Source organism: Berghia stephanieae, chromosome 4 (assembly GCF_034508935.2).
Source record: "Berghia stephanieae isolate SIO BIC M18660-M18661 chromosome 4, UCSD_Bste_1.3, whole genome shotgun sequence".
Lineage (NCBI taxonomy): Eukaryota > Metazoa > Mollusca > Gastropoda > Nudibranchia > Aeolidiidae > Berghia > Berghia stephanieae.
In genome coordinates, this window is record NC_088363.1 from 18,103,667 (window position 1) to 18,119,798 (window position 16,132).

General features: G+C 33.4%; 1 protein-coding gene across 2 annotated transcripts in view; it reads right to left on the bottom strand.

The window, feature by feature from the left end:
* Positions 1–16,132, bottom strand: part of LOC144970140 (WD repeat-containing protein 17-like) — a gene marked incomplete at its 3' end in the record, with an annotated part of 29,879 nt that overhangs the window by 13,490 nt on the left and 257 nt on the right. Inside the window, 16 exon segments of one of the 2 annotated variants that reach the window (XM_078909412.1) lie at positions 896–1,039; positions 1,428–1,563; positions 1,999–2,065; positions 3,117–3,192; positions 3,579–3,667; positions 4,406–4,492; positions 5,178–5,263; positions 5,830–5,976; positions 6,408–6,521; positions 7,049–7,198; positions 7,795–7,925; positions 8,658–8,912; positions 10,837–10,854; positions 12,998–13,239; positions 13,594–13,760; positions 14,364–14,527. In XM_078909412.1, coding sequence (XP_078765538.1) covers positions 896–1,039; positions 1,428–1,563; positions 1,999–2,065; positions 3,117–3,192; positions 3,579–3,667; positions 4,406–4,492; positions 5,178–5,263; positions 5,830–5,976; positions 6,408–6,521; positions 7,049–7,198; positions 7,795–7,925; positions 8,658–8,912; positions 10,837–10,854; positions 12,998–13,239; positions 13,594–13,760; positions 14,364–14,480 — 2,026 coding nt within the window. 2 annotated transcript variants of the gene reach the window in all.

The window sequence follows — 16,132 nt, forward strand, 5'->3', positions numbered from 1 at the left end:
GTTTGAATACCTCGAGAAAACCTGCAACGACATCAATTTGATTTTCAACATATTAATTCAAGTTTATTAAAGTTATTTTTCTGATATCTTACTTGTGATCGTGTGTTTCCGCAATTGTCCAATCTAAAGCTCCACATTACCACCACCTTTTTGAATGACAAGCCGCAAGTATCTCTCCAGTTCGTCCCATGTCTTTTGCAGCATGAGTAATGTGACAGAGCGAACGGCTTCTCTTATATTTGTCTTCAGGTGACATCATACACAAAAGAATTTTACAGTGTCAAGGCAATGTTCCAAGTTGATATCCTTAGACTGATGTGTTAAATGAAATAAACTTTCGAGTCTCATGTCATACAAAGCCAAAATAAATCACGATTTATGTCAAAATTACCCTTTTCTACTGATGACGTCGTAGCTCAGCTGCAAAAGGACGCACAGTGTTAAAACTTATATCAATTTAAACTTTAATAAATTCTACACATGTGGCAAAAAAACGTTTGATGAAATCTTAAATAGCTCTCGAGTTATTCAAACCTGAAATGTGTCAATAATACGAAAACACACTGTATATTTAGATAATAAAGTATAATTTCTCTTATATCAATATTTAGAGACCTTAGCATTAATACAAATTGTAAAAAAATCTGGATTAATTAAAATATTACATCACTGTATGTGATTTAAATAGTTTCATCTGAATACATAATGAGTGAAAATCAAATTCTAAATATCATTCAAATAAATCCTGTAATTTCTTCAAACATAATAGAGAAACATATCGACTTAGCAAAAGCCGTTATCATATTCCTTAGCTTTCTTTTTTTCAAATAAAATTCCTTAACCTTTGACCAAAACATATTGGCTGCATTGTAAATAGAATTACATCAACACTTACGTTCAGAGACAATATCATCAGACTTTCCCAATAAGATGTTGAGTTTAATTGTCTGGAAAAGGGAGGAAATTGTCCATAGCCGTAATGTTGAATCTCTGGAAGACGATGCCAGTAAAAAGGGACGTGATGGGTGTGAGGCCAAACCTGGGTGAATACATGAGAAATGCCATTAACTATTGAAAAAAATTTTTCCAAGTTCCAAAGGTATTTATTAATACTCTTCAAAATAAAAAGAACAATAATTTGCTCTTGGGCTTTTGACCTGCTTTTTAAATATTTATCATTGTATTAAAAGATAATATTTCTATCTTTTCAAGTATTCAATTTCTATCACACGCACCATTACCCAAGCAACAATGAGCATTATCTTGAAAATCACCGCTTTCATCGACATTGCATCATCATCACCATCATCATCATCATCTTCATCATCATCACAATCATCATGTCATCATCTTCATTATCACAGTCACCATCATCTTTACAGCAACATCATTACCACAACTTCCTTCCATCACAACCCAATCATTACCATAGACATCAGCACCATGGTCCTGGATAGTGAGAAGACATGCTCCATCTTGTGTGTCCCAGATACGTATAGTACTGTCCCAGCTACCCGAGACCAATACAGAGGCTACCTCAGTATTCCAGGCTAAACCTCGGACCTGAAATGACACAAAGAAGGTAATTTGACAACCATCGAAGTAAGCAAATTTTATCAAATATAAAACAAGGCGGGTGTCATATGAGACTGCAACAATTTTCAAGTCATTTTCAAGTTGGAGATATCAACCATACAAAAGATAAAGCGGTGTAACAAAAAAAAAAAAACAAATTTAAAAAATTTTAAAAACAACCAAGAAAAAGATTTGGATTCCATAATACCCACTGATTGTATAAATGACACATTGTAAAACACATTATGTATTTTGCAAAATGTGTAATTACACAGCACGAGTGTGCATATCTAAATACCTTATTTTCAATTGGCATGGCGGCCCATTTCATTGTTATCTGTCCATTAGCTACACATAATAAAAGATTAATCACATTATTAGGCAAGAGTTAAAACGAGAGGAGGTATGTATAAATAAACTAACTTGCATTGTGTGACCTTTGAGGACACATGTACACTGATCCTTTGTATAGTCCCATACTCGGATCGTTCTGAAATAAAGAAAATAAGACAAATAATAGAGAGGGGAAAAGCTTAAGTTGATACAATTTTAAAATATTGCATCATATGAGCCAAAGTAAATTTGGATGGACACATTGTAATACTCAACCTAAGATTAAGAAACTAGGGAGTTTGACACCTTTCATACACACTTGTTCAGATCTTTATAATACTCATAATACTCATACTTTATAATACTATTTGAAGACGATGGAGGGATTCTATATATCAGTCCACCACTGCTGTGTCTTTATTCCCCTTACATCTTTCATTCTTGTAGTTTTGATTTTTGTTTTTGGTCTAAAATGCAGCTGTTTATTTTGCCTTTGAAGTCATTTGGGTTTTTTATTGCAAATGCAGTTAGATAGATGTATCGTTTACTAAGTTATTTTTTATTCTTATAATTCTTCCCTCCATAAAATATATTTTGTTAGTCATTAAAATGCATTTAATTGTAACAAGTTGAGTGTTTCCATTTCTATGGGGATCCGGTGCTTATGTTCAGGTGAATTTTTTTAATGGTCTTTGACTAGTTATTTTGCTTTGGATACATATTTTCATTACATAATTTTAATTCAATCTTGTGTCTAACTTTGTCTTGAATGCTTGCAAATGATGATTAACTCTAAATCTATTATCTTTTGACTATCCAGTTTCTTTCTTTTTATTGTTGGTGCTAAAATGACCTGAAAGCATCGTAATATTCCTAAGAACCAAAACAAAATTACGCACTCCATCTTTAACCTTTTCTTCTAATCACATTTTTCTTCACTCTGTTAAACATATCCCTGAAATTCAAATCTAAATGTGATTCTACATTATGTTAGAAACGCTATGGTTTGTTTAGTCTACAATTGAGGGATATGGATCAAAATATCATTGCTTTGTCTGTCTGTTTTCTATCGCCATAATCACTTCCTAATCAGTCTTAATTTTTATGGCTCACATCCGTTATCTACAAACAATCAACTACAAACTCACTAAAATTAATGCAATCTTAATTTATGAAACTAAAATTAAGAAAATGGGAGAGATACTCACCCATCGTCTGAGCCACTGCATAAAACTCCTTCTTTCAATGGATTCCAACGAACACTAAAAATTTTAGCTTCATGGCCTAAAGAAAAAAACAAAATTTAGATAATAAAAATGTATATTTCAATAATCTTTTGAAAAATAATTGCATGATCTTCAATATTTGTCAAAGACATCTATGACATTTGTCACAAATATTGTTAGTTAGTCTGTTTCAATGATACAATAGGTATTCCTGATGTAAAAGAAAAATATATGTAATATTTATAATCATTTACAGTAGGAAAAGTGTGATTAATATTTACAATAATATTACACAGGATTTTTTTCAATTGTTCAAAAAGATAGAAAAAAGAGAAACTAATGATAATGACCATATCCATAACCATTTATTGCAAATACGCAGTATTGTATATTGTGCTATTTTGTGATGTCAATAACAATATAGTCATCTTTGGATTGGCTCACCAGAAAATTGTTTCATGGGCTGGTCAGAGCTTGAAGTTGTGTAAAATATTCTAAGTAATTTATCCTCACACCCGGTTGCTATCATATCTCTGAAAAAAGTAATATAATCAGAAATAGACTACAATATAAAGATGATTTCATTGAAATGTAAAGCGACGAAAATAAAACCATTGAAATTCCATATATATATTGAATCGTGTTGGATACAAATAGGGTACTAATAGTGCTCAACATGTATTAATAGAGCGAATTATTATTGTAATATTAACCACGAGTCAGTCTACATCGATGTTTCAGGCCTTTCAGCCATCATCAGGACTGTGTCTTGCATGAGTTTGGTTTGTTGTGTGTTGTTGCTTGTTGAAGTGGTCCGTAGGTTTGTAGTTGGTTAGTAGATGTTTTCATCTAAGTGGACAGCTGTTGTATATCTCATTTTTCGTGTTGAGTTTGGCTTCATGTTTGATTATAGTACATTTTTCTTCTAGGCATAAGCTACATTGTTTTGATGATGGTGTGTATCCTGTTGTAGATTAATGAGATAATGTGGTTGTGGAGATAAAATGAATAAATAAGGTTTATTCATCTTAACAACGCCACAACCACGTTATCTCATTCATCTGTAGTGTTTCATTCATCCTGTTTTGTTGATAAAGGGGAAACCCGAAACTTCCATTTTATCTGTTTTTGTAATTACATTGAAGCTTACATTCAATTTCACATTGTTATTTATTTCAAGGTAGGATAAGGACTCAGAAGGAAAAAAAATTAATCAATCATTATATTTTGAATGAAGTTATAGTACACATAGAGGCTGCATCTCAACGCACTTATTGAATGGGCTCCATGCACAACCAAACACAGCTGCAGGATGTTTGTAACGATGAACAGCTTTTCCATCTGCTTGTTGAATTACACTGAATAGGTAAATAGATAAAAATACATAAAATTTGTCTCCCATTCATAAGGGTAAGTTTTAATAGAATTCTGATGAATAATGGTATTGATGATGTTGATGATGATGATGATGATGATGATGATGATGATAATAATAATAATGTAGATCATCAAGGCGCCTTTTCATTACAAACATCAAAGCTATAATAACAGGGCATAGGTACACAAATCATGCTTAAGACGTACATATCATGAAAAATAATCCTTAAAAGGGAACTGGTTTTAATCTACCAAATATGTCCTAACAAAATAAGTATTTGTCTTAAAAGTAGCTTCTGTATTGCATTTTCTTAAGGATGATGATGATGATGATTATGATGATGTTGATGATGATGATGATGATGATGATGATGATGATGATGATGATGATGATGATGATGGTGATGATGATGATGATGATGATGTTGATGATGATGATGTTGATGATGGTGATGATGATGATGATGATGATGACGACGACGACGATGATGATGATGATGATGATGATGATGATGATGATGATGATGATGATGATGATGATGATGATGATGATGGATGATAACAATGATGATGACAACAATGATGATGAATATGATAATGACAATTATGACAAAGACACAGACAATGATGATAGTAATCATGATTATGGTGATAAAAGGCACGTACCAATATCCGTCTGCCCCTGCTGACATGATCAATCTAGGATCCACCTGGTTCCACTCTACACAATACACACTTGTCTTTGCAACATGCTGAGGAAGAAAATAACGAGATAAACACATTTTCCCCAGCATTCCCAAGTCTATAATATTGGGGTTGCACGCTCAAGGATAAATTTAATGAGACTATCATATTCTGTAATTTAGCTGATTTTCATTTTAAGAGTTGACTTTGCTGACCACATGGTGATTAAATTTCATGTCTGTGTTCAGTGTGAAATCAATATATTTGGTCTGCCCCTCAGCTTCTAATTTTTGGCTGTGATGGGAAGTGAAAACTTGAGCATTTATATAGAGCAATATCCACTAAACGTGCTCAAAGTGCTTTACAATGGGTCCCAAGCCAACAGCAACAGTTAACATGTAGGACGAAACAGACAACCTGTTAGGCGATATTACAGAGACAATACTGTTAACGGCCAGGAATTCATTTTACATCAGAGTATGGTGACAGAATGTGAGTAAATAACCTTTTCCAAGGACTCAACTATGCGCTGCTCAGAGTAGGACTTGAACCCTGAACCTTTCAATCCGAAGGTAGTAGTCTGATCTGTTAATAGTATGGTGGTGGGCCATATGTAGAAAATTTTTATTCTTACATTTTTAAGTCTTCGGATCACTTTTCCTTTCTTGATATCCCAGATAAAAACTCCTTCTCTACTTGTGCCAGCAACAATGCATTCCAAGTCTGCAGGTCCCCAAGAGATGTGGTAGATGATGCCCTGATTCCCAGGAGATGAATGCAGCTGTAATGGAACAGAATCGGGATGGTGATGATGGTGGTCATTGTTGTGATGGCTGTTGATTGGTGCAAGGGTTTGTGGTTACTTTGATGATCGTAATGGAAATGTAGTAAATAGTAATATGATAGCTGTGATAGTCTGGAAATAAGATGATAATAATAGGAATATAATTTGACTATTTTTTTTCCAATGTGATCAAGTTTCACATTGGGCAGTTTAATGTATTTGTGATTAACTATTTATGTAAAATGACATAAAATAAATGCAACAATAATGAAATTGCATCCAAAACAAAGCAGTAACCATACACATGTCATAGACGTGATATCCCCGACTTTGGGAAGTTTAATGTATTTGTGATTAACTATTTATGCAAAATAACATAACATAAATGCAACAATACTGAAAGTGCATCCAAAACAAAGTAACCATACACATGTCATAGACGTGATATCCCAGACTTTAACAGTGCCATCAAAACTAGCCGTTGCCAGTTGATCTCTATTTTCTGGATGGAACTTGCAGTCAAATATCGTCTCAACGTGACCCTGGGAAAATGACAGCATCGGTTACTAGCATCAGGGTTTTACTTCTATTATATCAACGAAGAAAAAAAACACGAACATCAAATTAAATTACTTTATGTGATCTGATAGGAAGCTGTATCTAATAGCATTACATGGACAAGCGGTTGTAGCTTTTTTTACCAAAATAGAGAAGCTTCTTCTGCATCGAAAATTGTCTGAGAATTTTCTTTTGAAGTATGCATCAGCATCTATTGATCAATGAGGTAAAGGGATAAATGTAATCGCACTGAAAATTTTCAAGTCTTCTTCTCAGCAAATGTCAAGATGCTCTGCACTCATATATTTATATAATGTAACTCTTGGCTTCATCTCTCCATGTTACAAATACAAAGTATAACACAGCATAACGATATCAACGTATCCTGTCTTTAAAAGGTGAACACTGCTTACAATTAAGGAGATATCCTTGCTTTACAATCGACAGCAAATTTTCAAAAAATTATAAAAACTCAAAACAAATACAGACATTTTTTTTTACATTCTGATACCTGTTCCCTGAGAAAATTCCATTTCTTATGGCCTAGATTGTAGAGACCAACACCACCGTCAATAAAAGTGCACACGACTTGAGAATTTGGTAAAGAGAATTTACTCTTGGTGGCCTTCAACGCACTTTTAGACACAAATGATGATGAATTCTGAAATTCAAAATATTAAAAAAGTTTTTTTTTTCTTCTCTGAGTTTATAAAATGTATTGAATATATCTAATAACCTGGAGTAATTTTATTTTTATTGCCTCATAAGGTATTGTGTATTCTAATGTGTTGAGATTTCAGGAAATCGAATTTAATCATGCAGCTGTCCAGAAATTTCTATTAAAACGGCTGAAGGAAACATTACAAATTGATTGTTACAAGAGAATTGAGCTATCTGCTTTCTTAGCTTAGTTTCATCTTGATTTAGCAAGACAATATTTTTGAAATCCTCACTTTCGCTTTCGGATAGGAAGGTCTTGGGTTCGAGCCTGGCTCTGCGCATAGTTGAGTCCTTGGAAAAGACTCTTTTCTCACAATCTCTCACCATACTCAGGTGTAAAATGAGTACCAGGCCATTAACAGCGTTGTCTCTGTCGGAAAAAAATTCTATTATCGCCTAACAAGCGTCATGCCTCATTCTTTATGTTATGTGTTGCTGTTGGTCAGTGACCCTTTGTAAAGCGCTTTGATCGTATTTAGTGGATATTGCACTATATAAAAGCTCAACTTTTTTTTTTTTAAATTCTGATCAACCAACCTGGTCTGTTTGCTGATTAGATTCAATACTAATCACCTCAAGTCTGTGAAAACCGACATTTTTTATTTTGATGTTCTCTATTGGAGTAGAATTAGAAGCACTCCAAACACGCAATATGCCACTTTTGTAATCTGGAAATTTAAAGAGAAGACCATCATAGCTGAAAAGGAGAACCTTAAATTTACGGCTAAAAGCACAGTGAGCTCTCATGTAAATGTTGAAAAAAATATTGGTATCTTTAAAAGTAGAGGAGAGTAGTCCTTTTGAGCCATGAAGCTCATAAAAAATAAGTAGTCCTTGCCTTCAGAGCCATTAGACAAAATGTAAGGCTAATCTCAGAACCAACCCCTGATCATTTAGATGTCAATACGAGACAATTGCCGTTCTGATAGTCACATCCAGGAACCAAGCAAATGTGTTGATCCAAATAAGCGAGCGAAGAGAGAGAGAGAGAGAGAGAGAGAGAGAGAGAGAGAGAGAGAGAGAGAGAGAGAGAGAGAGAGAGAGAGAGAGAGAGAGAGAGGGAGAGAGAGACTGTATTTTTATCACCTTACAATGAACTCTGTAGAAAACGTATGATGCAACGCTTTAAAAAATATTTTTGTCCCCATATTTGACAACATCAGTCAGTCAAATTGATTGATTATGATCTTGGTTGGACAGACTATGTAAAAGAATTAATATATAAAATCACAAACTGAATTAACATTGTATCACAAAAAAAACGAGAAGGGGGGGAGGAGGAAATGTCCAGATGTTCTAGAAATAGAGCACTTGATTTATTTCTTATACACACTGATAGAAAGGATCAATAACTTAAACTGAATACAAAACAACTTTTTAAAAAAATGAGATTGACAAACCTCCCGTCACAAAGATTCCCGGAGCGCTGTGCACCCAGGACATTGTTTGAATCCTTGATGCAGCACTTGGTAACTCAAAGCGCATGATTGTTTCTTGTTTAGGCACGTCAACAAGCCGGATGCCTAGCATTTGATTACACACCAGAAGATAGTCCATGGACAATGGGTCCCACTCAAGTGCCATAACTGGGTCTCCTTCATTTTCATCTTCTGATGCAAAATCTGGTTTTATAAGATGCTTGAATGATTTTGAGCCTGTGGGGAAATAAAAAGATACCCATTTAAATTGTATCATCCAATGAACCCATCGATCCTCAAAGCAGACAATAAATTACTCCTACAAAAAGGAATAAACAATTCTCCGATGTTCTCCTCAAGTGAAATAACTATGAACCCTCATTATTGAGCTGCTCAATTTAAAACTACAACAAAAGATTTGAAATGCAGTTCAAAGTTACGTGTAAAGATACAGTACAAATAAATAGGGATTGTTGAAAGACAAGGGGGACTATAATATTATGGTAGACAATTGTTTTTAAAAAGTATGCAACCAGTTCATTAACAGGGTTTCAAACCATTTTCACAAAACACCTGCTCCTTAAGAAAATTATATCCAAATCAAATGCATTAAAAATGTTTATTCTAATATAATATTTAAGTGTGATAACTGTATCTCTCGCCATTAAATATATTTAACATGTTAAAAGCGCACATCTGTTTATAATGGAAATTTCTCTAACAATCAAACATTGACAGTACAGACAATTTTAGACAGCTCCACAGTGTCAATTCACAGTAAATATATATAGTTAGAATGTCGATATGTGTCATTGGGACAATATAATCCTAAATTACTTAGCACAAGAGCAAAATTGTATGATTTTTTAAAAAGGCAATTACTTCAATTGTCTTAAACTATTTCCATTTGGATAGATTTACATGAACTGGAAAAAATAAATTCTTGCAGTGTGGACAGGAAAGAGCTGACAACAAGCCTTGAATTTTGAAAACAAAGGATTGAAAAGTAATATTCAGGAAAGAGCTGACAACAAGCCTTGAATTTTGAAAACAAAGGATTGAAAAGTAATATTCAGGAAAGAGCTGATAACAAGCCTTGAATTTTGAAAACAAAGGATTGAAAAGTAATCTTATTGAATATGCATCATGTAAGTTGTCTTTTGATCAGAATTCTCATTGCAGTTGGGTTTTGCTCTCTTTTTTTTCTTCTTTTTTTTTTGTTTTAATGTTAAATATGTTTTATTTAAAGAGCTTTGTAATTAAACCATTCAAATTCCTGTCATACTTTAATTTAAACAAAGAGTGGAAAAATCAAGGCTTTAAAACATTAACTAAAACATACACAATCATGTAGCTATGTGCTCCTATGCATGCAAATACATTACAGGTACTGATGTGTCATTTAGGATGTCAAAGTAAAAGAGAGACATTAGAGGCTATGTGACACTCTGAAGGTCCAGGGTTCGAGTCCTGCTCTGAGCAATGCATAGCCGAGTCCTTAGAAAAGGCTCTTTATTTACATTCTCTCACCGTACTCAGGTATAAAATAAGTACCTGGCAGTTAACAGCATTGTCTCTGTCAGATAAAATAGTAATATCGCATTACAGGCGTCATGTCTCGTCCTACATATTAAGTGTTGCTGTTGGTTAGGGGCCCCTCGTAAAGAGCTTTGAGCATGTTTAGTGGATATTGCGTTATATAAAAATCAGTTGTTAGTTTTAGGTAGTTTTTATTATAAAATTAGACCTTTCTTCTCTATTTATTAGAAAAAGAATAATTTATTAGATTTAAGTTATATCGACTGAGTGCATCAGCTTATACGTACACGTGCGAGTGCCTTTATTTTGTTTAAACTAGTGAAATAAAACAAGTAATGACAATAAAATAAACAGTTTCATGCTTGCGTACTGAAAAGATAATATTCTACTTTGAGTTATCACGATTCTAAGCAATTCAGTATGGTGAGCAACCTTAATTAAAAATTGCCAACCATAACTTAACTCATTTTATCAGTTGATCCGATCTTAAACAGTAGGGTTGAGTGTATAAGAATAAAAAGTTTGCAATACACTAATGTTTTGATTTCGAAGAATCAATTTTACCATAGACAAGACATATTCCAGGGAAGCTTGAGAAAAAGAAACTGCATGCAATATTTACCTGTAGAATTCTCAAATTCTGAAAGCACAATATTATATATCAACCTCTTTGTAAAAATAATAATAATAATAATAATAATAATAATAATAATAATAATAATAATAATAATAATAATAATAATAATAATAATAATAATAATAATAATAATAATAAAATAATGATGGTGATGATGATGATGATGATGATGATGATGATGAAGATGATGATGATGATGATGATGATGATGATGATGATGATGATGATGATGATGATGATGATGATGATGATGATGATAATAATAATAATAATAAGGGATGAAATATTTTACTGTGTCGGCACTAAAGACTCAGAACTTTAAAAATTAAATCTCGCATGCGGATACAGTTTTAACGATGGTGCACAACACTATTTAAAAAGCAAATCAAAACAAATAAAATCTTTCCAGGTATAAGATATTCTAATTCATATTATAACTTCCTTTCCATAAATGCTACAGAATATGAGGTGGTCAACGGTTAAAGCATTGCATTGTGACCAGGAAGGTCCCGGTTTGAGTCCCACTTCAGGCACTTTTGTATTTTTCCTTGGACAAGATTATGAACCTCTAATTTGCTCAGTTTGAATAACATGAGTGATTCCTATTGACATCAGACATTTGTTTGATGGATTATCTATATTCTATCATGGAAAGCCGAGGTGACGGCATCTCATATGTCATGCAGAAGCATAAATATTTTTTTGAACAGTGAAAATGTATTGAAGTCGCTAATAGGAATGCTGCTTTATCAGAACAGAAGCTTAATTGGAAGCATCTGTCAGTGAAAGAATTTTTGCTATGTAATTTCTACTGGTTGCCGGTTAAATGGACCAATATCATACCTTCAGAACATTGCAATATTTTTCTTTCCAAGAAATCAAATATATAAATTTCTCTATTGAGAATAACAACAATATAATCATTCAATGTCTTCAAATGATCAAAAAGGTCTGTCAATTAAAAACGGTATCGAACCTACCATTACTGATTCCCTTTTATATTGTAGTATGTTATACTTTATCCCTTTGACCTTCTTGAAGAACAATAAATAATTAATGAAAGTTCGGATAAATGATGCAATGGTTTATTTGATTTTAATGATGCGTTGATTAAAATTGTATAATATGTGGTGAAACAAGATTCTTGTGTTTTTGGGAAAGGATTGTTGACAATTCATTATACATATCTGTCATTAGATACAATCACTCATTCTCTTCGCTCATCATGTCTACACACCACACATGTAATATTAAATGTTATATAAAATGAAGGATAACATTTTAGACCAACAAATGAAAGAATGCTCAGTATTGCTTTTGTTATAGTTACCACATTAGTATGTAGTCTTGATAGGTTGTTCCTATTATGAAAGCCACTCGTGGAATCGATTAATTGGAATGCTACTTAATTGAAATTATTTCTGCATAACAATGCTGTTCAAACAAAGCTGCTTGCACTGTACACCATATCAGCTTCAGCAATAGGAATTTCTGTGTCAATTTTTATAACCCACCCTGATTTCATTTTTATCATTCATTTATTATTTGGTTGAATTTTAATATAATTCTGTAAGAATTAAGAGGCTGAATGATGTTGTGAATCGGTCAACTGCCTAAAATAGTTTTGAAATTGTTGAATTTAAATTTAAATGAACTCTTAAGTTTGTTGTTGTTTTGCTTTTTATTTATTTTTATTTTTTAGGCATCAAAATATTCCAGGATTTAGAATAAAAAGCAAAGAACGAGGATAGGTATTTTCCATATATTGACTCATCAGTTGAATGGCCCATTCAAAAAATTTAGTACTACAATCTATAACTGTTCAATATGTGTAAAGAATGCTATTCCTATTGTTTTGTACTGGTACATGTTCATTTTCGCTGATTGTTTTAAATCTTTATTTTGTGTATGAGTACTTAATTTATAAGTTTTATCTTTTTATTCCTGAAACTATTTCTGGCTATCGTTTCCAAGTTTTAGAAAAACTACCTTTCAAACAATTTGCATTAAATTGAAATGGTTCCATAAGGGAGAAGATACATTTTCATTCAGTGACAAAACTCAAGTATTAAAAGATTTTACCAAAAACATACCAAAAAAACGACCTAATTCAAAACAATCCTTCAATAAAAAAAAATAATCTTACCTATTTCTATAGTAGAAACAGTCCCATCTTCAAATCCAAATGCAAGTCTTTGGTGTTTTCCATGATGCCATCTAAACATCATCACAACAGATGAAAAATTCTGCGACTCTTTGACCAAAGAAAGATTATTTCCACTCTCAAAATGCCATAACCAAAGCGGTCCTTTCTTGCCGATGAACCCCAAGCAAGAACGACAATCATAACACCAAGCAAGGCTCATGATGGGATCCTTGTGAGTTATTCTTTTTTGTTTTTTTTTTTTTGAAAAATTGGGGGGACAAAAAAATAAATAAATGCAAATCTGAAGCATTTGATGAGATAATATGATTTAATTATGCAATATGCAGTCATTGGATTCAAATTGTAACATCTTACATATCAGACACTTTTAATGGAAAAGTCAGCATTTTCTCTGTACTATGATTCTCTACTTCAGTTCATAGATGTCTATGCTGAGTGTGTGTGTGTGTGTGTGTGTGTGTGTGTGTGTGTGTGTGTGTATGTGTGTGTGTGTGTGTGCGTGTGTGTGAATATGTGATCATATTTGTTAATGCCCACACCACTCAATACTAAAAATTTTCAAGGGTGACACTTACTTTGCTACTGTAGTTTGTTTCAAAACATCCCATATTATAACAGATCCATCGGTGCTTGCACTGGCCAACAGATTTGGTTTGTCAGGACACCAGCTAATTGATGTAATTGTTTTTTTGTGTTCCGACATGATGGACAGCAATTTATAATCATTATAACACTTGTCAATCTGTTAAAAATATTAGAAGTAAAAAAAAAAAACATTTATTAAATGGTATGTTTACATTCAAACACGGTTACCTCAAACTCTTCTGGATATGCAAAAAAAGTTTGAGGAAACTATAATTCGAGGAAACATGTCTTACAATAAGGACTTAATGGGGGGGGGGGGGGGGGCAATACGGCTCAGAGTTATGGTCTTTGCTGTAGGTACTCGAAAGGATTTTCTTTTCTTTTTTTATCTTCAATTCATTTCATATTGCATTCATTGGAATCTTGCATTCAACCAGAATTGAACTTTAGATTTGGCAAATGCTTTTACCCAAATGAAGATTCAGATCTAGAATACCACAAAGCATGTGGCTTCCTATTCCTTTTTGTAAATTGTGAATAGGCAAGCAATGCCTCTCTCAGTCCGATTTTTTAAAAACCCTCAAACGAAATTAAACATATAGGAAAAATGCAATCTCTCACTCTTAAATATGTGAGGATAATGGTTTAAAATATCATTAGGTATCTTCTCAAGTAGTAATGGATGATTCACAATTAATTATGATGAGCTTCAAACTTTTATCCAGGACTGTGAAATATTTATAAAGCAATGAACACTCACCTCATAGATGTATATTGCTAAAGTTGCACTGTACGCAAATCTGTTTTGCTGAGAAGCCACCACATCCAGATTCCAGGGCTGGCAGCCTGCTGGCACCAATGCGACTTGACGAACCATTTTCAAATCAATTTAGCATCCGATTATAATTCAATCCATTTGGGAACCTTGAGATGATGATGGAACAAATTATGAACTACATATTTCTTCAAACAAATAACTTCTTGTCTGCTTTATGTCAACATTAAAAAGAATATCTTATTTTGGTTCAAATTCATGTCCAAGGAATTGAGTTGAGAAAAAAGAGAGGATGGGGATCGTAGTAAAAAAATCAGGTCAGTGCAGGCTGATTTTTTGGTATGTTTTTTTTTCTTGTATTTTTCTCTCTGCTTTGTCTGGTGATCTTTATCTTACACCAGTGCCCGCTCCCTAATTTGAGAGAGAGAGAGAGAGGGAGAGAGAGAGAGAGAGAGAGAGAGAGAGAGAGAGAGAGGGAGAAAGAGAGAGAGAGGGGGGGGGGAGGAGAGAGAGAGATAGAGGGAGAGAGATTTTATTCATAATAAACAAACAAAAAATCCTGTGATTTATCTTAGCTTGAAATTCATATAGAATTGAATTCACTCAAACTTCCATCTACAAAAAAACAAAAATTTAAAAATGTTATCCTAACTATGATAAATTTGACACTAATACAACAAATAAATCATGTAGTGGATTCCTGTAATATATGGTTTTACATTTCTTGAACCTATTTAAAAAACTTGGGGGGGGGGGGGGGGGGGTTCGTTTCTTTTAATATCATTATCAATCAGTGCACACATTTATATAGTGAGGAAATTGCTGAAGAATTATTAAATAACGCTTTGTGAGGGGGTCAAAAATCATATGTCCTGAAGGTCGGTTTTAACAACTTGCAGACAATAACTACAGGGTGTTTCAAGCTTAATGTCCTTATGATGATATCGAATATCACAAAATTCGTTGGAGATAATTTTTTGGAGCTTTTTTTTAATACAGAGCAATATCCACTAAATGTGCTCAAAGCGCTTTATAAGGGGTCCCTGGCCAACAGCAAAACTAAACATGTAGGACAGGACATGATGCCTATTACTGTTAGGCGATTTTATAGTTTTGTCGGACTGGTACTCGTTTTACACCTGAGTATGGTGAGAGAATGTGAGTAAAGAACCTTTTCTAAGGACTCAACTATGCGCTGAGCGAGGCTCGAACCCAGGACCTTCCGATCATACCACTAGACCACATAGCCGCACATAAGATAAAATACATTTATTTAGCAAATCACATTTTAGAACCATTCGGAAAAACAGTTACATATGTTTTAACAGAAATAGCACATCCACTATCTATCTAAGTATATGATGAATTTATTTTAAAAGATGCTCGAAATGACCTCATTTGCGTCCAACAAATTTGCGTACTTCGTGATGAAATGGAATATCTCACTCACAAATCTGCGGGTCAATAATTTTTACTAGTTGATCCACTCGATGCCTCAGTTCATGAAGACTCTGGAATCTTGCAACTGACATGGTCTTTTAAATAACCCAAAGGGAAAAAATGGAAGCTCTGTATCAACAACTAATAATGACATGATCACTGATCACCAAAATGAGCTCGAATCCAGATCAAGGATCAAGGAATGCTTTGCTGAGTGGGGAGCTGCACCAGCCTGCATAAACCATTGCTTTTGTCGTTCTTCTTTGCCATATAATCGTCCCAAAGACTGCCAAAGGTTAAGCCTTCGATTTGAG